The sequence below is a fragment of the Calidris pugnax genome, unplaced genomic scaffold (genome assembly GCF_001431845.1).
Source record: "Calidris pugnax isolate Ruff unplaced genomic scaffold, ASM143184v1 scaffold28, whole genome shotgun sequence".
NCBI classification, from domain to species: domain Eukaryota; kingdom Metazoa; phylum Chordata; class Aves; order Charadriiformes; family Scolopacidae; genus Calidris; species Calidris pugnax.
The window spans coordinates 13,927,692-13,948,903 of record NW_015090842.1 but is presented as its reverse complement, the minus strand read 5'-3'; the positions used below and the strand labels follow the sequence as shown (position 1 = coordinate 13,948,903).

The window sequence follows — 21,212 nt, the reverse complement described above, 5'->3', positions numbered from 1 at the left end:
GCCGGTGCCGGTGCCGGTTCGCTGCCGGGGAAGTTTGAAATTGCAGCGGGCGGAGCCGCGTGGGGCTGGGCGGGCGGCATGGCGGAACAGGCGCTACCGGAGAGCACCGAGGCGGAGGGGCCGCGGGGGGAAGACCGGGCCCCGCTGCCGGCCGTGGGCAGCGCCGGCTCACGGGAGTGCGCCGAGGAGGCGAAGCCAGGTAGGGCTTCACCGTCCCGGGTGTCCGCCTGCGGGGAGGGAAGGCGTGGGGCCACCTACGGCCGGGCGCGGCCCCTGTACCGCCGCCGCCGCCCGCTCCCCCGCCTGTAGTTGCGGAGGCGCCGGGGGGCCAGCGCGGAGCCGTCCCGCAGCGGGATGGCCCCTGGCACCGTCCCCCCCGCTGGAGGCTGCCGGGCGAGGGGCTGTAAGGTCAGACCAGGCTGCTCAGAGCGGCTCTTGGCCGAGGCTCTGATACCTCCACGGACGGAGACTGCACGGCCTCTCCGGGCAGCCTGTACTGCTGCTTGGCCGCTCTTACGGGGAGAACGTTCCCGGTATCCAGTCCGGCCCGGGCAGGCGCCGGTGCCGAGCCTGCGGTGCCCTTGGCCGCCCCCCGGCAGCGGCTCGGCGCGCTCCGGTTCGTAAGGCTGCTGGCGTGCGGGGCGGGCACCGGGCTAAAAATGGTGTCCTGGGAGGGGACCTAGGGATGGCTTTGGGAATAAACACAGTAAAGTAAATTTGTGTTTTCTTCTTTTTTTCTTTTTTCTTTTTTTTTTTTTTTTTTCCCTTTTGGTTATGATCTTACCGTGTGTATACGGCAGGCATCTCAATCAGCGTTCAGGAAGATGTATGCGTTCTCAATACGGACAGAGGAAGTGTATTTTCCTGGAAGTGACTCCCCTGCCTTAGTAGCACACTATTGGAATATCGGTGGTTTTAGTATCTGTTGAGTGTCATTGCTCAGTGCAAGGTCATTATTGATACTGATATGTGATTATAGGCTTGCAGTTTATAAACAAAGAGCAAGGGAAATTAACTGGTTTGGTCTGGAATGCATGCTGCACTTTGGAATTCATCGTATGGCTTGTACAGGGTGTTACTGTCATAGTTGCTGGCTTTGGTTATGGGTGTGTAGAAAAAGAATTCTTATTTACAGTGTGCATGTAACAGTTCTACAGTTTTACAGGAATCTTTTCAAATATTTCCTAAATCATATTTAATTAACATTACCTTGTCATTTATTTACATGTTATTACAGTGGTTCTGTTACAAAGAAAAGTTGTATTGGCTAAGCACTTGTAATTGGCTTATACGCTGGTGCTGATTTGTGTTCTGTTGATTGAGTTTGGCCCTGGGAGTGTAAAAACTTAAACAAATTTGAGGTCAAAACTGCTAGCTCTCTTGTGTTAGAAACAAAATGTGATTTTTTTTTTTCTTTCTTTTTTTAGTAAATGTCATACTAGAGTCTAATGAAAATGTGGAGGCCTATGGATTGTTAAAGAATCAGGTTATGGACAATGAGGCTGTCTTGCACAGTTACATCAATGAAAAAGGAGAAGGGGGGAGGATGGGAAAATCTGAATCATCACCCTCAGTTTATTGCAGACATCTCTAATATTTTCTGAATTTATGGATGACCAGGCCTGTGAGATACTTGTGTGATTTTTCTTTTTTTAGTAAATGTCATACTGGAGTCTAATGAAAATGTGGAGGCCTATGGATTGTTAAAGAATCAGGTTATGGACAATGAGGCTGTCTTGCACAGTTACATCAATGAAAAAGGAGGAGGGGGGAGGATGGGAAGACCTGAATCATCACCCTCAGTTTTTTGCAGACATCTCTAATATTTTCTGAACTTATGGATGACTGGGCCTGTGAGATACTTTAAGTCCAACACTGAGGTCACTGAGTTTGTAGTGAGAAGACAAGTGGAGATGCTTTTTGAGGGCTTCTAAAGGGGTATTATCAATGCATCGAGCCCTTCAAAGTAAAGATTCAGTTGATGCTCATTTAAGTGGGCTAAAAATTACTATGCTGTGTTCCTTCTGTCTAAATATGTTGCTTGAAATTTCCATGGAGGCTTCCGTTGTGGAGACTTTATTTGTTAGTTTATTAAAATACAAAAAACACTGAGGTCACTGAGTTTGTAGTGAGAAGACAAGTGGAGATGCTTTTTGAGGGCTTCTAAAGGGGTATTATCAATGCATCGAGCCCTTCAAAGTAAAGATTCAGTTGATGCTTATTTAAGTGGGCTAAAAATTACTATGCAGTGTTCCTTCTGTGTAAATATGTTGCTTGAAATTTCCATGGAGGCTTCAGTTGTGGAGACTTTATTTGTAAGTTTATTAAAATACAAAAAGAATCTTTGTATTGAAGAACAGGAAAAGATATAAGAGAAGGAAAAAGCAAGAAACTACATCTTTAGCTGAGACTAGTATCTGCAGTTTTATCATACTTCTTACTTATATGTTGCTCTTTGCTCAGAGCAATACTGTGCATTGTTTTGGATCAGTTGTGTGCAGTATCAGCTGATTTTATACGTGTTTGAAAATAATTTGAATTATTGCTTGATATCATGTCTGGGTGATGCAGGCAGCGTGCTAACAAGGCATAACATGTATAGGAATGTGTAATGTATTTTAGATCTTACATATAGAACAAAGTAAATTGGGATGTAACTGCAGCTAAGGGCAGGTGGCACCAAGAGGGAGATCCTCTTTTGGCGTAGGGTAAATGCTCTGAAAAAAAGAGAGCAAGTGATCAAAGTAGATAGTCACTTGACAAAGCATAATTTAAAATGTGTTGTAGAAAGCAGGTTCATGATAGATCTTGGGCTGAATAGGAATTCTTTGGGAATAGAGGAGTGAATGATGATTGCATTGAATTGACAGTTTGTGGGGTTTGCTTTGTTCCTACTCCTCTCTCCAGATCTGCTCCAGGAAGATGATGATTCCTGTAGCGATTATGGCAGTCGTGACAAACCAGGGACCACTTTAGGAAGGACTGTGCCAGATGGGAATGTGCTTTTTCCGGATATTTTTCACACCGATCACCTTTTGTTTTATGAGCGATTTAAAGCTTACCAGGATTACATCTTGGGTAAGTAATTTCTTAGTAGAAAAAGAACGTGTAGTCAGGTATCTTATAGTGGCTATTTAAATGATTCAGTTTAAATGGAGTCAATTCTGTGTTAAACTGTGAGACGCTCTTAATAATGGGACTAGAAAAGATGTTAGTGTACTGCCATCACTTATGCTGTAACCTCAGGTGCTCTAGCTGCTGCACCAGGACACAGTACCTGGAAGGCTGAAGACTGGATCTCGTCTTCTAGAGAAACAGAAAATGCATGACTCTTCAGCTGTCTAAGTACTGAGAGAGACAGCAAAAATTCTGGCAGTTGTGAGCAAAAGAGAATGAAGTCCAACTTTAGATCTGGTAGAGGAACATTTCAACTGGGTTGACTTCCATTTTTCAATAATGTGGAGGACTTTTCTTTCTATTCTTACATAAATATACTGTCCTCAATTTCTTTTTAGCTGACTGCAAAGCTTCCGAGGTGAAAGAATTCACAGCTGAGTACCTGGAGAAGGTTCTTGAACCATCTGGATGGCAGGCAATTTGGCGCACTAATGTGTTTGAGGTCCTTGTTGAGGTAAATGGAATGCAGTTGTTCAGGCATTTATCTCCAATTCATATTATTTATATCTGTAACAGATCACTTATGTATGAAGTTTATGAGCTGGTAGAAGATAGTGATGTTTTCATTTCTAACCATCACTGTCAATTAGAGAAATAGGGATTTCTTTCAAATGAAGCCTTGTTCTGAAACACTGTGTGTCTCATGTACTGTCTTCCTTCACCCTGAACTGTGGGGTTGGATGTGATAACTTGCGTGAGAGGCCGTCTTTGCAGTGAGGTACATCTACTCAGAACCAGCTCTTTAGGGCTACAGCACCTATTACAGCTTTGGAAAGCTACACACTACGTAGACTTTTTATTTTTTGGCTTTTTTTAATTTTTCAACCTTGAGATCTGCCCGCCAGCCCTTTAAAAATTCTGCTGTTGAATTACAGCATTGTCACTGAGGCAGGTGAATTTCATTTTCTCTGAGACACCCATAAAGTAGTGTTGATATCTTGAAAATAAGAGACATTTGGTTCTGTTCTGTTGATACTGTCAGCTTTTCATCTGTGTTTTTTTGGACTTTGAATTGTTAACAGGGTGCAAAGTGTGTGATTGTTGTGTTTGTGAGATTGGTTCATCAGTGCTATAACAAAAGTTTGTTCAGCATTTACCTATGCTTTCTATGTTCTAGGGCACTGCACATCACTTGCCTTTACTTGAGTATCTCTAGAACTGGGAAAATTTTTTCAACCACAGTTGGCAATATAGAGCTTGTATAACTTTACCTATGTGAAGGTTATGTGGCAAAAACATCTCATGTGCTAATTTCAGGGACGCTCTCTCTAGATTCTGAGTACTTTGGTGGGAAGGCTCTACCTAAATCAAAGCAATGTCTTCAAAGGCACCTTGCTTAAAACTGGAAGGAGGAACACCAGGTTAGAGCCATGAGGTAGAACTCTGTAGGCTCAGAGGAGATAAGTACTTGGTCCAGAGCTTGCTGTTGTAATGTAGTCTTTTCAAATATCAGGCTCTGGTCATTTGTCAGTGTTCTTAATCTGTAAAATTTTTCCTTTTAACCCATGTTGGTACTGATAGTAGCTTTTCTGCATTGCATACTCCTGTCATAGACCCATTGAGGATTGCTGGTTTGGGATACTTCTCTTCTAGGTCTCCCAATGTCTGACTCGTCTATCTTTGTGCAAACCTTGGATGTTCACACTTGGAGTACCATTACATATTTAAAAAGGGAAAAACTTTGTACCCCCTCAGATTTTCAGTCTAGTTAGTAACAAAATGGCTTTCAGTGGCCCAGACTACCTCTTTGGATTGTTTGTGTCTTGTAGGCCCTTTGAAAAATGAGCCCCAAAGGAATCCCTGAGAACCGTAAGGTATTGATTTGAGTCTGAGGATACTGCTTTTGCCTGTTTCTTAAAAAAAACCAAACAAAATAACAAAAAACACAAAAGAAAAATCCGAAACAGGGAAGCAGCTTACCAGCCTGAGTACTATGAGGGATTTGAATGATGTTTTGACTGTGGAAAAGGCTCTGCATGTGTGGTTCTGAAAAAGCTTAATTCTGGGGTTGTCACTTCAGCTGAATAGATTGCCTTTGCTGTACTGTGCAACATGGATTGGTTTCTGTGGGTCAACTGGGACTTGTAGTATGGCCTGCTGAAGTCAGCATTTCATGTTAGGCTTCCTCAGCCATGTCTAAGGTTCTGCCTAAAGAAATCTTAACTATGTGTTCCAACAGGTTGTTGATGTGGAGTACTCGGCTCTGAAAGCAGTTGTGCAACTCAGTGAACCTTTCCTGTGCGAGTCACGGGTTAGCACCTTTACCTCGGAGTGTGTGCAGGAACTCTTGGAGCTGAAGGAGCGTCAGATACCACTGCAGGAGCTGTGGGTTGTGTATGATGAGTCGGGAGAGTTTGATCAGACAGCACTAGCTGTAGAGCATGTCAGGTAAGGAAATGCTCAAGGTTTAATTTTTGTCTTAACGATTGCACTCTGGTAGTATCCAATGGGTGGTGCCCTGAGTTCTTGTGGTCATGCTGGCAGCTCCACAAGCCAAGCTTTCCAAAGTAAATCTGATGACTGGTGCTATGAGGAGACTGGTCACAATGAAAACCTCTGGTGTCCTCTGCAGCTACAGGTGATCAGTCAATCATGAGGTACATTGAGCTGCAGGTTATTGTCTGCTTTCTGTGTCAAAAGGGGTTTGTCTGTGTTGCTTTCCCTCTCTTCTCTACTCCACATTTCCTTAGGCTGTATCATGGTACTGGCTCTAGTGCAGTGTTCCTTTCTCCTCTGTAACACTTTGGATTTTTTTCCTTTTTCCCCTCATTCTTCTGTTTTTCTGCATTTTTGCCTTCTCCCCTAAATTTGCTCTTTCTTCTTTAGGTGTTCACATCTTACTACTTCTGTTTTCTTTTTCCTTATCTCTCTGTGTCTCTTTTCCATCTCCTTCGCTTTCATGTACTACATGCTGTTTGAAAGCTGTCTACAAATAGGCAGTAGGACTGGATGAAAAGTTAAAATAGGGAGGAATGACCTTCCCATCTAGAGAATAGACTGTATTTGAAGTGGTGGGTGCAGGAGGAAAAGAGAAGGAAAAACGCATTCTGTTGAGCATTGCTCAGTAATCGAGATCTGTGCTTGAATGATGGAGTTGACAAACTCATTATGGAAAAGAAAGCTTAGCTGAAGGATGCCTGGCCAAAACCAAACAACCTGAAAAGTCTCAGGATCTTGAATGTAAGTCTTGCTTTCAAATGCAGCTGTTCAGTCTCTTTTGGTGAAAGGCAGTGGGACCTGGACTGTTACGAACTTAGGAAAATAAAACTTTTTATGCAGCTAAACAACAGACAAAAAGGATAACTTTTGTGTATACTAAATTATTTACAAGACAGTAACATGGGATTGGAGAGAGGTGATGCTTTGAGATGAATTCTCAAATCGATCACGTTTGTGTTTCCGGTGCTGTTGTCTCTGGTCAGGTAAATGTGGCCTCCTTTGTGTGTTTAAATGCTTGCTTTGCTTCAAAAGGTTCTTCTACCAGTGCATTTGGAGGACCTGGGACGAGGAGGAGGAGGATGATTTTGATTACTTTGTGCGATGTGTTGAGCCACGACTGAGACTGTAAGTGCAACACTTTTGATATTATTAGGGTGCAAACACAGGAAAGGGTTATGTGAGAGTAGTGACAGACAAATAGATTTCAAAGAAAACTGTTCACTATTAAATCAAAGGAAGTTTGTTCTGGCAGCATTCACTATCTGATGCTCAAAATTTTGTAGGGAAAGACAGGACGACTGAGGTTGCCACTTTATTTCTGAAGACCTGTTTTTTCCCTGTAATCCTTGACCTTCCATCAGATGGCGCTCCAAATCCAGCTATAGCCTTCAAATTGCAGGTGTAGGAATTGCAATCCTAATTAAAGTTACTGTGGGATGCTCTGATACCTCTGGGCATAGAAAAAGAACCGGAATGGAACTGAATGTAAACAAAAACTTTTAAATTGGTCATGCGGAAGGAGAAATGTGTGTATTTCTTTCCCTAGTGGGATTAGTTGGCATTAGGTTTTCTGAAGGAAGGTGGATTTAAATGCTGTCCAGCCATACGGAACTGAGGCGGTGCACAAGGACAATATCTGGTTATATTTTTGAGGGTGCTAAATAACCGAAGCACACCATAAAATGTACCTGGAATAAATAATTAAAAAGAGATTTTTACTGTAGATTTTCCTCTGAGACTTAACGCAGTATCTGTTCATTATGTCTTTCATGAGAGTTACTTCTCAATTCCTTTACTTATTATAACTTAGCATCATGAGTATCTGGAAGTTTGTCTGTCATTTAGATCCAGATTGATACTGCTACGATGCTGGGGAACTCCATCAGTGAATAGTTCTTGAGAAGCTATTTAGAATACAGCATTACATGGGCTAGAATATAGCATATAGCATGTACTTTACAAAGAAAATCAGTATCATTATCCTTATTATAAAGGTGGCTGTGAGCTTCTCAGTCAAACGGGACACAATGTGACTTTTGAGGACCTTGATATGCCTGTATTTTTCTGAGATCATGCAAACTAGGAGGAAGTCTTATATATGGAAACTGTACATGTTTCTCAAGTGTTTGTACTTGTAGGCTCCAGAAAATGGCTTTTCTGTTGAGTTTTTGGAGCCTTATTGAGACTTTACATGGAACAAAATCAGAAGGCAATGATGTGCCATGGCATAATGTTTTTATTATTTGTTTTAACACTGTAAATGGCCTTACAGCCATTTTAGCAAGGATCCAAAATGCTTAAACAATGTCTTCAAGCAGAAAAGTAAATGTTATCCTTTCTTATTCTCCCTTGCTTGATGCTTGATACAAAACCTGTCCTCCAAGTTACACTGATGTTGGTGCTATCTGCTGTTGTGATCCAAGTATGGATGTGGCAGCTCAGAAATAACATTAATCTTCAATGCATGGAAACATATGATGTTTTAAGCTTTTCAGGTCTCTCTTGTGCACTGTTTTAATGAGAACAGACAGTATCTTTACACTGCACATTAGGTTGTACTAGTCTTCTGAGACAAGTGAAGCTGTATGAACTGTTTTAAGTAATCTTGTGCACTGTTTTAATGAGAACAGACAGCTGTTCTCATTAAAACAGCTGAAAAAAAGTTTTATGCACTTTGATAGCGACCAGCTCTAAAATGTAGAGTATGCATTTAAGGGCCAAATTATGTCTAACCTTCAGTTTCCTTCAAATATTTATATTGCTATAAGTTCTTCTGCTGTTAATCACGCTGCACTGACTTAATCTGTTGCCTCTGATAACCCCATTGCCAAAATTTTGTGAGGTTTTTGCTGTTTATGAGAACTACATAGAGATTAACTGCTCTCTTTGCAGCATGCTTTAGGTGCATCCTTTAAAGAACTTCTGAAAGTTGAGGGAACCTCTTTGCCCTGATTTCATGTAGCCTCTTGAATAGAGCTATTTATCCTGTGTTCCACTGGTTCCCTACGAAAATGGTGTGAGATAATTAAATCTTGTTCTATTTGTATCATTAGTTGCTGTCCAGCTTTTTTGTAGTGACCATGATTGGTCTTACATGATTGGCCCTGGAGTTCTTGGCACCATCTAGCTGGCAGATGTCCTCATCTTTCTGACTTCTGGCAATGCACCTTTGGGCTCGCATTTTCTGGCCTGCAATTTCATTTGTAGAGGATACTCTTGGGATGGTGCAAAATTTACTATGCAGTGCTTTCACATCATCATCTGGTGCTGATAATGATTTGTTCTTATTCATTCTGTGCTTTTGTCCAAGTACTTAGCTAATAGAGACTTCATGTTGTAGGATTTTTCTTCAATTTCAGACAGGATTTTCTTTTTTTTTTAAATAAATGCTTGAAAATAGACTAATTTTTATATCTAATTACCTTCTAAAGTCTTACTAATTATTTATAGCTGTGCTTATGCCTTTATTTTAGAGTGAGTTTCTGATAATTGTGTATAATATTTCAAGATGGATGAGCAACTGTTTAGAAAGTAATATATTTGTGTCCAGATTTTTGGTTTTGCTGCTTTCAAAAAAAATTCAGCAGTGTTAATATAGACTGCAGAAAATCTTGACTAAAGTACTGATGTGGAACTTCTCAGGTTTTGTCAGGGTTTGTATTTGATCTTTCAAAAGTGTAAATGCAAAATATACTGACCTCTTACTCTGAATTGCAGGCATTATGACATCCTTGAACAGCGTGTGCCTTCTGGGCTTGTAGCTGATTACCAGAACTTACTGTCTCAATGTGAAGAGCTTTACAGGAAGTTTTTAAACGTGAGGAACAGCATATCAAGCAGTGATTCCGAGTCAGAAGCAGAAAATGTCTCCATGGTGGAAGGGTTGAGATTGTATGAGAAAATAGAGCACTTAAAACAGAAGCTAAAACTAATTGAGAATCCTCTGCTGAGGTACTTGGTGGACTTGTGCAAGGAGGAGGGCCATATGGGAAACTATACATAGATGTTCTACACTGAAGAAAGAACTGATGGCTTTGTTGCCTTTTTTTAGGTATGTGTTTGGTTACCAAAAATACAGTGGTTTCCAAGCTAAAGGACTGAGACCAATGGGTACCAAGATCACTCACGTTGTGTCCTCAACCATGACAGCAAGTCTGCTGCAGTCATTGATCAGGGACAAACTTTGTCCTGAATCTTGTGGTGAAGAACTAGAAATACAGGTACAGTAACAGGAATTGTCTGTCTACTGATACATTTTTCTTCTCAATAAACAATGTGGAAGACTTAATTTCTCATGTGTAAGATACTGCATTTGCACAGTGTTATTTTTTCTCAGTCAAAAAACCCACTAATTTAAACAATAATTGGTAGGACTGGATGATACAAATAATTTCTGTTAATTCTTTTGTGTCTGTTGAGTACTCTCTACAAGCAGTTTGCTTCCTATGCATAGGAAATAGTGAAATAAACCTTCTGTAATAAGTCTATAATGAAACATGGTAAGGTACTTATAGTTAGTTTTGCAATACCTGTGTCTTTTGATCCTATTGATCTAGGGTTTGAAGAAGGAAATGTCATTCTGCTGCATTAGTTCTATGTAGGGGATATATTTATTTTTGAGCAGTTACGTTTAGTTTTAGTGAATTCAGACAGGACTTACTGCTTCAGCAGTTAAGAACAGTCTGGATTCCTTGGGCTCAAATGAAATTGCTTGCTGTATTCTGATCAAGTTCATGAATTACAGATGGGCAAAATGGAGCTGCGGGGAAGGTCCTGGATTAACTTTTGGGCTATAAATCAGAATTTCTGACTTGGTGATTGAAAAATGCTTTCACTATGCTTACTGTTGAATTTGCTGGGAAGCAATAAATGTGTGGTTTTTCTGTACTATTTGTTATCCTTCAATTCAGAATCCCCCAGTAATATTTGTGAAGGATATCAGCCTGTCTTCTGTGGGCAAAAAAAAAAAAGCACCATGTGGACCACTGTAATATCTGAGCTGTATTTTGGGGTGACTTGCACCAGGAGTGAAGGGTTACGTCAGTGTTCAGACCAGCTCAAATCTACTTGCTGAGTTGTTCATAGTTTTTGTTTTCTTTACCTTCTGTCATCTATTTCTTCAGTAATTCATGGCAAGTCACTTCAGGCACAATTCAAACGTTGGCCTGGAACCAAGGCCATATTGAGGTTTGTTTTCCAGTGCATATGCTCTTCAATCTGTCTCTCTGCCCCAGTTTTCTCTTGGGAGAATGGACATGACACAAACATCAAAGGAATGTTTTAAGGCTGTTTTTGTCCAGTGTGCACTGTGATTCTTGAATTCAAAGTAGAAATTGCATATTATAGATGCCATTAAAAAGGGTTTCTTTTAAGGAAAAGCAGCAACATTTAATTGAAAAGAAAGCTTTAAGGGCATAAATGCATCCATTTTTATAGAGTTCTTCAGGAGCTGATTATATTGTTTGTCTCTTACAGTTTCACAATGATCCACTGGCAGCTGTAAATGCCTGTTATGAAGGAGACACAGTCATCATCTGTCCTGGGCATTATGTTGTAGATGGCGTGTTCTGCATTGCTGATTCAATTGAACTAGAAGGTAGAAGGTTTGCTAGCATAATGGTCCTTAAAACAAAGTCATCTGAGTGTCTTAAACTAGCTTTGCGTAAGGATTTACTTCTTGTGGAGTTTGGCAGGAGCATTTGCTTTTTTTCTTCAAAGTGTTCCTATTTCTGCTTGTAGAGCCATGTCTAATGCAGGATGGAACAAGCTGTTTCATTAGCCATAGTTACTTCTGCAAGTAAACAGCAAATTTGTGCAGATAAATGGCGAATTCATCATTTCCTCCTAACTATTTGTCTGGGTAAATCCTGGTTATATAGATAATAGAGAGGATTCAACAGAAACATGGAGGAATTGACTTTTTTTTTAATCTAGGAAGCAAAAAAGCCATTCTGAGAGGCTTCAGGTTTTAGAGCCAGTAACTTAAGAGTACTTGAGAGTTGTCCTTATTGTTCTTTACATGTCTTAATCTGCTTCAGAGATATACTCTGACACTCATTGCCAGTATAGGACTGGTGAATACAGAGGGGAAGAACCAAGTGCTATTAGAATTTAGTTTATGGCACTTAATTGCATGTCAGTGATGGGGGGACTGCCAATGTGAATCTGTATTATCTGAAGCACATGGATAGCGGATGGAGCTGTTGATTTAACATGTCTATTTATTCTGTAGAATCAGACACAGCATATATGGTTCCTTTTTTTCGCAAAATATTTGTTTGAAATACTTCTGCCTTGTCTAGGATGTCTTGCTATCTCTTCCAATTCTTGATTTCTCAGTGTCATTCCTTTGCTTTTAGGCATGCATGCTCTGTTGTGATGTGATAGTCTGTATATCGCTGGGCCTTGTGCAGCTGCTTAGATGCTTATTTAGCTGCTTTTTTATCTTGTCAAAACTTCTTAATGGGAAGAAGGCTGGGAGTTTAATTTCCTGCTGTTCTGGACATTATTTTTCTTGCCCTTCTTGAGTATCACTTTTTCTCTCACTTCTCTTGTGTATGTTTGTCTATCAGCACGTGTATCTATATAAATCAATGCACCCGCAGGATAAAGGACCTCAATAAAGTGCTTTATTTACCTGCAAAATGGCATTGTTCTAAAATTGTGTGGGGTGGTATTTATGATGATCGCTTTCCTAGCTTTGAGGAAACAGTAATACAAATGGTGAAATAGCACACCTGTTAAAGGATGAGCTGCTCTATTTTAATGACCAAGGCATATAAATATGTATCTTTAGTACTGACCACTCTCAATAATAAATGCATGTCAGGGTATTTAATCTTCTTATATGGATTCATGTTAGAGAAGTTTTTGTAGCAGTAATGACAGCCAAAAACTTTTGAAGTAGAAGCATCAAAAAAATATTTGCTGGGACTAATCTAAGCAGCTGGCCATTTTGGTGGCTTTCTTGGGATGAAGGGGTGACTCATCAAAGATATAATTACACTTTTTTTTCCCAGCCACTGAGCATGTCAGTACTAAGGTTAAAATTATGAGGATTAATAAATTGGGGATAAACAAGGTTAAAGCAGTAGCAGCTGCCAGGAAATCACGGTAAGGATAACTTTAACACTAGACAAAAATGTGTAGCAAAGGTACCTAAGAACTTCCCTTCTGCTAGTGCAGCAGTTGTTCAAGCTGGATGAAAACCTGTGGCATCAGCCTATCCTAGTATCTGTGATCAGTGTTACTGGATGGCAATTGCCTTTAGCTCCTGTGGAGTCACTTAACTTACAGGCAGGGCATACAGCTGTGACCATATTGACAGCAGGTGAATCTTTCCTTCTTGGTTACTTGTTTGGTCACCTGCTCCCTTCTTACTACTAGAGCTGCCACTTCATAGCTGAAGTGTAGAGCAAGCTAAAGGCATGGTTAGAAAAACTGCAGGTAATCTGTAGGACAATTATTCCTAAGATTCTTGCCTTGGATAATAACCTGTTTTTGTAGCAGTGTGAAGTTGAACTAGATCTGCCACTTGCTGTCTTGTGGTGCTCTCTTTTTATGTACTGGAAGTAAACTGCCCCATGCCACCTCCTCCCAGGGTGACCATAAATCAGTATCAGTGGGAAGGGATTTCTAGATAGTATGGTATCAATCACTTAACTTTGCATTAAATATGCTGTCTTTAAACTTTCTGCCAACTCTTGTTCAATTTTTTTTTTAACCTTTCTACTTGCACATTACAGTATTTATTTATGTACTTGGCTAAAAGCTAGCATCCTGCTCAGGCACTTCTTATCGGAGTTTGTGTGCGCTTTCAGAAAATGATAGGACTCATGCTGCTTTAATAGACATTGCATTATTGCTTTCCTTATCATGATTCTTGTCAGTGACAAGCAATAAAAGCTTTACATGCTCATAAATTTCCCTGTAAGTGGTTGAAAGCTGACAGCTGCGGATGGCTTAGTAAATCAATGTTGGCATACGCTTGTGAAAGTTTCTTTTTAATCTGGAAGCCCATGTAACATGGGAACATTAAATTTTGACCCAAGTTTCATTTAAATAGGAAAGTTGAGTGAAGCTTACTAACAACATCAAGTCCTTTGCACTTGCTTCCTTGGGTTATGGTGGTGATTGCTTTCCCCCCGTCCTGCCGTGGTCTTTGGAACCTCTGCCTGCTCAAGTGATCTTCTGTGCGGACTGTGGGTGCCTGTGTGTCATTGGTTACTGCTTCTCCCTGCTCTGTTGTAACTTTTGGGAGTGAGAACTTTGGCCTTGGCAAATGTGAGCTCAGTTACCCTTTTGTTCAACTGTCTAAAATAACTTTGCATTTTATTGTGTGTCATTCAAGTAAGGTAACTTTTGAGTTTGGTTTTGAGTGCCTGTACCTTGGTACAGAGGGGATATAAGGTGTAGCCTGGTGTCTGGGTGGAAAATCCTATACAAGATACTAGACTTCAAGTTTTAAACCTACTTACTTAATTTAAATGTATGTTATGTACTGAGCACCTGACTGTTACCAGTTATTCATCAAACTTGCATCTTTCACCTCTGCTTTAAGGTTACGGCATGCCAGATGATATTGTGATAGAAAAACGAGGGAAAGGAGACAACTTTGTTGACTGTACAGGAGCCACTATAAGGATCTCTAGTTTGAAGTTAGTGCAACATGATGCTGTAGAGGGGATTTTAAGTAAGTATAAAAGCATCTTGACCTTTTTGTGAATCTTTCATAATTTACTTTTAGAATTGAAGTTGGGACCCAGTGTTGGAGTTTATTAGTTCTAACAAAATATTGTGAAGCGGAGCCCTACAGATATAAATATCAAGGCTTCCCTTTCTTTTTAACTTGCTTATAGTGTGCACATCAAAGTAACTTCTACTCTTTGTATTTTCAAGCTATTGTGGCTCTTGTATTTTATTCTTATACTTAGATAAGATAATTTGACGTGATAGTTTTTCTGTTGTTAAGGCAACCTGGCTCTGACTGCTGCATGGCCTGTGTCAGGCTATCTAGAAAAGGAAATAATTCCTCTTTTCACAAAAGAACCCCCATGGTAATATTCAGCTGTAGCTGAACCCAACCAGCTCTCCATTGAGGAACGGCGCAGGCTGTAGAAGTAATGTAGAACTTTGCTGACAGCACATTCAAACTGAGGCTCAAATAATCCTAAGTTGTATCCAATAAGCTTATTGGCCCTCGCCTCCTGTCTTTGCAGAAGGTGATAATTAGTACTTTGCATCAACAGACATTTGGTTTAAAACATGTTAAAATGTTTATTAACACCTGTATGCATGTATTTAATATCTTATTTATTCAAAAGTCTCTTAGGAATGTAATGAAAAGAATAGTTGCTGTTGCTTTCAAAAAATAAAAAAAGCCAAAAAACCTCCAAGACAAATCTTTGACTAGTGCTCTCCTGCAGCAGTGTTCTGCTTATACTAGGCAAATAGCATGAGTTCAGGCCATACATGAGCAAATCAGTAAAATCAACCTGAAGTGGATAAAATTAAAATAGTAATTTTATCATACTGCAAAAATGGTACAAGCCCATCTATCTGTAGGAGGGCTTTGCCTTTGAATAACTGATTTGTTTGACAATATTTACTTTCTGTGTATGTAGATGTCCATCGTGGGAAAACCACCCTGGAGAATTGTGTGTTACAGTGTGAAACTACAGGCATAACAGTACGAACATCAGCTGAGCTAGTAATGAAAAACTCAGATCTGTATGGTGCCAAGGTACAAACAAACTCTTAACTCTGGCTTATTTCCTAAATTAAAATAAAGATTTCTGCTTGGAAGTAATACAGTCAGTAAGGGGGTGACTTCTGTCGCTTGTGAGAGAACCTTTACAAATTCATTTTGGACAGTTACATGTTATTGAGTTAAAAAGATTGGTCCCGCGGGTCTTGTAGCCTCCAATAGTATCTAGTGAAGTGTCTCATGCTGATTTGTGTGTGATGATATGAAAATGATGCTGTAAGAGGGGACATCTGTGAAATAATCGTTGATGCATTGCCGGACTGATTCATGTCTTGCAATACATTTAAAGTGATTTTCTGTTTTCTCTACCCATAAATAATTTCCTCATTAAACCTTGCATTTTTTCGGCAAATGAAATGCCCTTTTTGGATGCCTTTTCCATTGATTCTTAGAGAAGGATGATAAACACGAAATTGAACTCTGATTAGGACGTTTTGAAGAATGATGGGGCTTTGAGTGTTGAGGTGGATGACTAAAGCACAAGAAAGCAATGCAAGGCTGTACAGTAACTCTTTACCAGAGTTTTTATGGACTGGTAACAATAATATTACCCATGGGGCCTCAACCTTGAGTATTGCTGCTTAAGTTGGTTAACAAAACCATGAAGCTGGAGTGGTATAACAATTTTGCATTGCGCAAACTGGTAGATGCACATCAAGATCTGCAATGGAGTTGTCAAGTTAAATTGGAAATGTGCCCAAATTGTTTGTGAACCGCTATCAATTTTATCTTGCAGGGTGCTGGTGTGGAAATATATCCAGGTAGTACGTGCACCCTGTTAGACAATGGCATACACCACTGCAAGGAGGGAATACTTATAAAGGTCAGTTCAAGGCGGAATGTACCTGTTTTTCAAAAGCTTATAGCTGCTAGAATTAATGCAAATAATTTGTGTGTAGATTGGCTTATAACCATATTTCCTTACGGTAGTACTCTTATGTGTCACGTACGATGATAATGGTACTTGTTTTCCTTGGGCTGGTCCACTGAAGCAGTATACTTGTGTTTATACTTGTGTTGTTTCTTATCTGCCAGAAGAAAATGCCTTTTGCAATATCACTTGCATAGGTAAATAATAAAATTCTCACCAATACCTAGAACTGATTCTATCTAAAACTGGAATATTTTGCATCCCTTTAGCTGCACATAACATGTTGGATTTCCATTTCTTTGCTGTAGAACTTCTTAGATGAACATTATGACATTCCCAAGATAACGATGGTCAATAACATGATCCATAATAATGGAGGATATGGTGTGGTTCTGGTTAGACCAACAATGCCCTCTGATGTAAAGGATGCTTCAGCAGAGATAACAAAAGGTATTTTTGTCTTCCTAGAAGAAACTCCTAAAACTGGTAAATCTAGTATACCTAGGGTTTTGGATTGCATAACTCATAATCAAGTCTCTTAAATTTTCTAAGAATGTCTAGATTGGTTTAGCTGAAGTAAATTTTCATAACTCTCAGAACACCAGAGTTTTCTAAAGGATAAACTTGCTGCAGAGAAATACTGTGATTGACTGTGCTTTGTGGTGTGTGTTTACTTCCATTGTAAAGTCCTTATGTACCTGATCTACGCTTTGTACAAAGCCTGTATGACAGGCCTCCTTGGGTCATGCAGAAACAAGAGTGCGATCAGCAAGAAAGCAAATATGGTTTCTCTTGCAGCTCTTCTGGTTCATGATAATTATCTGCTCATTTTTTCTTTTGTGCATTAGAACTGAGATGTTCTCCCAGCACAGAGTTTTTTCTCTGCAGTAAATAAAATGTGACAACTGTATTTCTTATATTATGTCTTATTCAAGAAGAACCGTCATGAAGTGCAATGTGTAAACCCAGTGTAGTTTTCTCTAATATCACTATCACTTGGCAACTTGAAGTCGTCTCAAGAAGAAACCTTTTCCTTAAGCATCTTACACTGTATTTGGAATATGTGGCTATTGCCAAGTAGTTATCCAAAAAGTGAGTGGGATGAGGTGAAAATGGTAAGACTGAAGAAAATTTTATTCTAGGAGTTTTAAAGTATTTGACTGTTTTGTGCAATTGTTGATGACATTCTTATTGTTTCCCAACTTAGGGAATACACAGCCTACCCGGTCAGTTGATGGGACAGCCTCTGTAGAGGGCTTCAGGCAAGGAGGAGTACCTGAATGTGTAACTGATGAGTTGGACCTTTATGACCAAGCTGAGATTGCTGAACAAACTGAAGGCAATTATGAAATTGCAAATGAACTTGGGGCTACTTCTGCAAAAAAGAGCCAGATGCACAAGAAAAGACTGAGTGAACTGGGAATCACAGAAGCTGATGACAACTTAATGTCACAGGAAATGTTTGTTTCTATTGTGGGCAATCAGTTCAAATGGAACGGGAAAGGAAGCTTTGGTACCTTTCTTTTCTGACTGACCTGACTGCTAATGGCATTGCAATAAGAGATTTGCACAAGCTTTTATTTTCACTGCTACTTTCCAAGGAGTTAACCTGTTCCATTAGCCTTCCATAATGTTATCAAAATGTGACAAATATTTATTAATAGTATATATACCACGTGTGGAAACTTTGCTTCCTAGCTGCAAGTATAGATGATATGGTTAGAAAACTAAACTGTAGCATGGAGACTGTGCATGTATTCTGCTAATCTACATGCTGCTTCTTTGCTAGCTCTTTGAATTTTTTTTAGTGTATTTATTTAACTTCTCATTGTTTAAAAAAAACAAACAAACACAAAACTTCAAAGAAAGAAAATACAGATAGTGTCCTTCATGGAAGACTGAACAAATATGCAGCAATTAGTGGTACATCTTCCTCCATATTTTTTTCAAGTGTCACTAGTCTGCATCTGACTCCTATAAGAGATTGACATTCTTCTTGATTTTTTACATCGAACAGAAGCTAGTCAAATGCTCTTCCTTAGGAATGTAATGGTTGGCTGCCATTTTTCATACTTGAAGGTTTTTCTAGAAAACTTAGCATTTGGAAGGGTAGCATCATTCAGTTTTCTGTGTCTCTGTGCCCCAGCTGTTTACTTCCAACAGCTACCAGTGAATGCACCTTTTCCTTAGGGAGGACAGCATCTAACTAAACTCCATTAATCTGAATAAAGAGAAATCAAAATAGATGTCTCTCTGTCTATTAGTGATATTCATTCTGTACCTTTCAGTGCATTGTTCTAAAATTTTCAAGGCTGTATGCTGCTTGTAGCAGCTGTTTTGGAAATGAATAGGAAAATTTAAAAAATTACTTTCCACTGCACTCTTATCAGCCCACAGCTGTGGAACATTCAGTAAAACAAAGGCTCTTTAGTGGCTCACTGTTGCACATTATTAGTTCTTACTTGAGGGGAAAAATTGGAAGGACTGCCTGATTGAAGACTGTTCATTCTCAGTGGCTCTCTGATTTTTAATTACCAATCTAAATGCCTTCTTTCAAATTTTTTTACTGTCTTCAAGAGTTGTAGGTCAGTTTTTGAACTTGTGTGTGAAATCTATGTAGGAAAATATTAACTCCTAAGTGATTCAGGATGTTCTATGCAACAGAATCAAATATGGTGTTAAGAAGGGAAAAGCATGTTGCCAGTGGCTTGACTTTGGAATAACTTCTGAAAGTAGCTTAGCAGGTGCATGTCTTCATTAGAAATGAATGCATTGCATAGAAGTGGATGTGAATAGTCTGATGCAGATTTTCTACTCTTAAATTGAGATGACAATCAAGTCACTTCTGTACATGTTTAGTTTTAGTGTGAACAGCTGATAGAAGGGAAAAGAGAAAGGTGTAATTTACAAGCATTTTTTTCCATTATGTGAAGCACAGAATTCATTGCAGCTTTCCTAGCCCACTGCTTCTGGTTTTGTTCTGCTCAGGACACTTGACTTCAGGACTAAACCTTGTGTTTCAGTGAACAAAAATGCCATTGAGGTATCTCAACGTGCACAAACCCGTGAGTGTTCACCACGTAGTGACTTTAAAGGAATACTTGAATCAAATGAAAGCCTAATGCTAAGACTGGCAATAGTTTATTATCTTAAGCTATTCATCAGGTCACATGCCATGTCTCATGCTTTTATGTTATACCTTTATGTCCTGTGTGTAATCCTTATTAAAGGACTGGGGCTAAAACCTAATTTTGCGATTCTTTCCTCTCATCTTTTTCAAAACCGTCGTTCTCCTGAGTGAGGACCCTTCATGATGCGTAGGTACCATTTCTTTCTCTTGCACTTCATTTCAAGCCTGACTTATCTCTTGACAGCCTCCTATCTCCCTTTTAAAAAAAATAAAAATTCAGCTTTACATTTATGAAGATACCAATAAAAATCCAACTCGTCTACTTTCAATACCAGCACAGTTTTGCCTGTTCCTGTGCCAGATGCCAATGGTGATTCTATTGTGCAGGTTGTCAGTAGGTCAAGGAGCAAAATGTGAAAAGATGAGGCTGCCAGTACAACTTCCAGCCATTTCCTTTGTGCAGGAATTGTGTGACAAAATTGTGTTGAAGTTCTTGATGGCAATCGAACCTCAAGGGACTGAGCTTTGAATGGAGTTTTCTCATCTCAGAGTTTTGTACTTCCAATCGCTTGTGTCACTGATAAATGTAAGTTTCTTTATTATGCAGCTTTATTTCCTCCTTGAAGTGCAGAAGGAGAGATGTTTAAATATAAAGGGAAAGAACCATTGACCAGCCCAAGGTTTGTACACACAACTTGGGAGCGATGCATTTTGATAGTGGATTATAAATTTCATATTATAAATTCAGTTTATCCTCTGTAAATACTTTTCTTAAACTTTACTGGATTTCTACACTCTTAAATTTCTTTCCTTTTCTTAAAGGTATTCAATGTTATAGCAATGACGAATGATCTACTTTCCTCTCTGAATGTTCCTTGCCTCCTAAATGAGCAACTAATTCTAGAATGCTTTCTCGAGTAGCTGTCAAAGAAAAGCTGGCGACAACATTTATTATTTCCTCCTTGAAGTGCAGAAGGAGAGATGTTTAAATATAAAGGGAAAGAACCATTGACCAGCCCAAGGTTTGTACACACAACTTGGGAGTGATGCATTTTGATAGTGGATTATAAATTTCATATTATAAATTCAGTTTATCCTCTGTAAATACTTTTCTTAAACTTTACTGGTTTTCTACACTCTTAAACTTCTTTCCTTTTTCTTAAAGGTATTCGATGTTATAACAATGACGAATGATCTACTTTCCTCTCTGAATGTTCCTTGCCTCCTAAATGAGCAACTAATTCTAGAATGCTTTCTCGAGTAGCTGTCAAAGAAAAGCTGGCGACAACATTTAGTTTGAAGAAATGTTTAAACAGCTGCAAAATAACTTTCTTCCAGCATGAGATTTCCCCAACCTATGCATCTAACCTGTTGTTCTTGGACTTACTGCGTTTTACACTTATTAAATGTGTAATTTAGTTTACCCCATGGCTTACCTAGTTGGTTCTGGCCCCATCTTATTATTTGTATGGCCTTTCCTCTATTCCTTTCTCAAGTCTGGGCAACCTCGAGGTTTGGCTTTAACCTTTTCTTTGTTCCTTCATGTCTTTACTGAGTAGACAAATTACTGCCATGCAAATATTTCCAGGAGGAATAAGCTGAATGCAGCATGTCTTGTCCCAGCTCATTGTAGCTGAACCTGGGACAGTAATGTATGACAAATTGTATTAATCTCACCTTTCTGACAGCAGATTGGATCTATATTCCTGTTTTCTGGATCCACTTTTCCCAAAGGATTCCTCGACAACACAGATTCTAGTAATTTAGCATTGACATTTACATGTCTTCATCTAGGTTAATAAAAAGGATACATTCTAGGCAAAAGATTT

At 39.4% G+C, this 21,212-nt stretch overlaps 1 protein-coding gene across 1 annotated transcript; it reads left to right on the top strand.

The window, feature by feature from the left end:
* The first annotated feature begins 59 nt into the window (after nucleotides 1–59).
* On the top strand, nucleotides 60–19,502 carry SHCBP1 (SHC SH2-domain binding protein 1). The gene is made up of 13 exons (XM_014942201.1): nucleotides 60–199; nucleotides 2,908–3,078; nucleotides 3,516–3,631; nucleotides 5,357–5,565; nucleotides 6,649–6,741; nucleotides 9,334–9,567; nucleotides 9,668–9,836; nucleotides 11,092–11,212; nucleotides 14,177–14,308; nucleotides 15,240–15,358; nucleotides 16,119–16,205; nucleotides 16,562–16,703; nucleotides 17,461–19,502. The coding sequence occupies exons 1-13, from the start codon at nucleotides 79–81 to the stop codon at nucleotides 17,781–17,783; spliced, it is 2,037 nt and encodes a 678-aa protein (XP_014797687.1). The 5' UTR covers nucleotides 60–78; the 3' UTR covers nucleotides 17,784–19,502.
* Nucleotides 19,503–21,212: the final 1,710 nt, after the last annotated feature.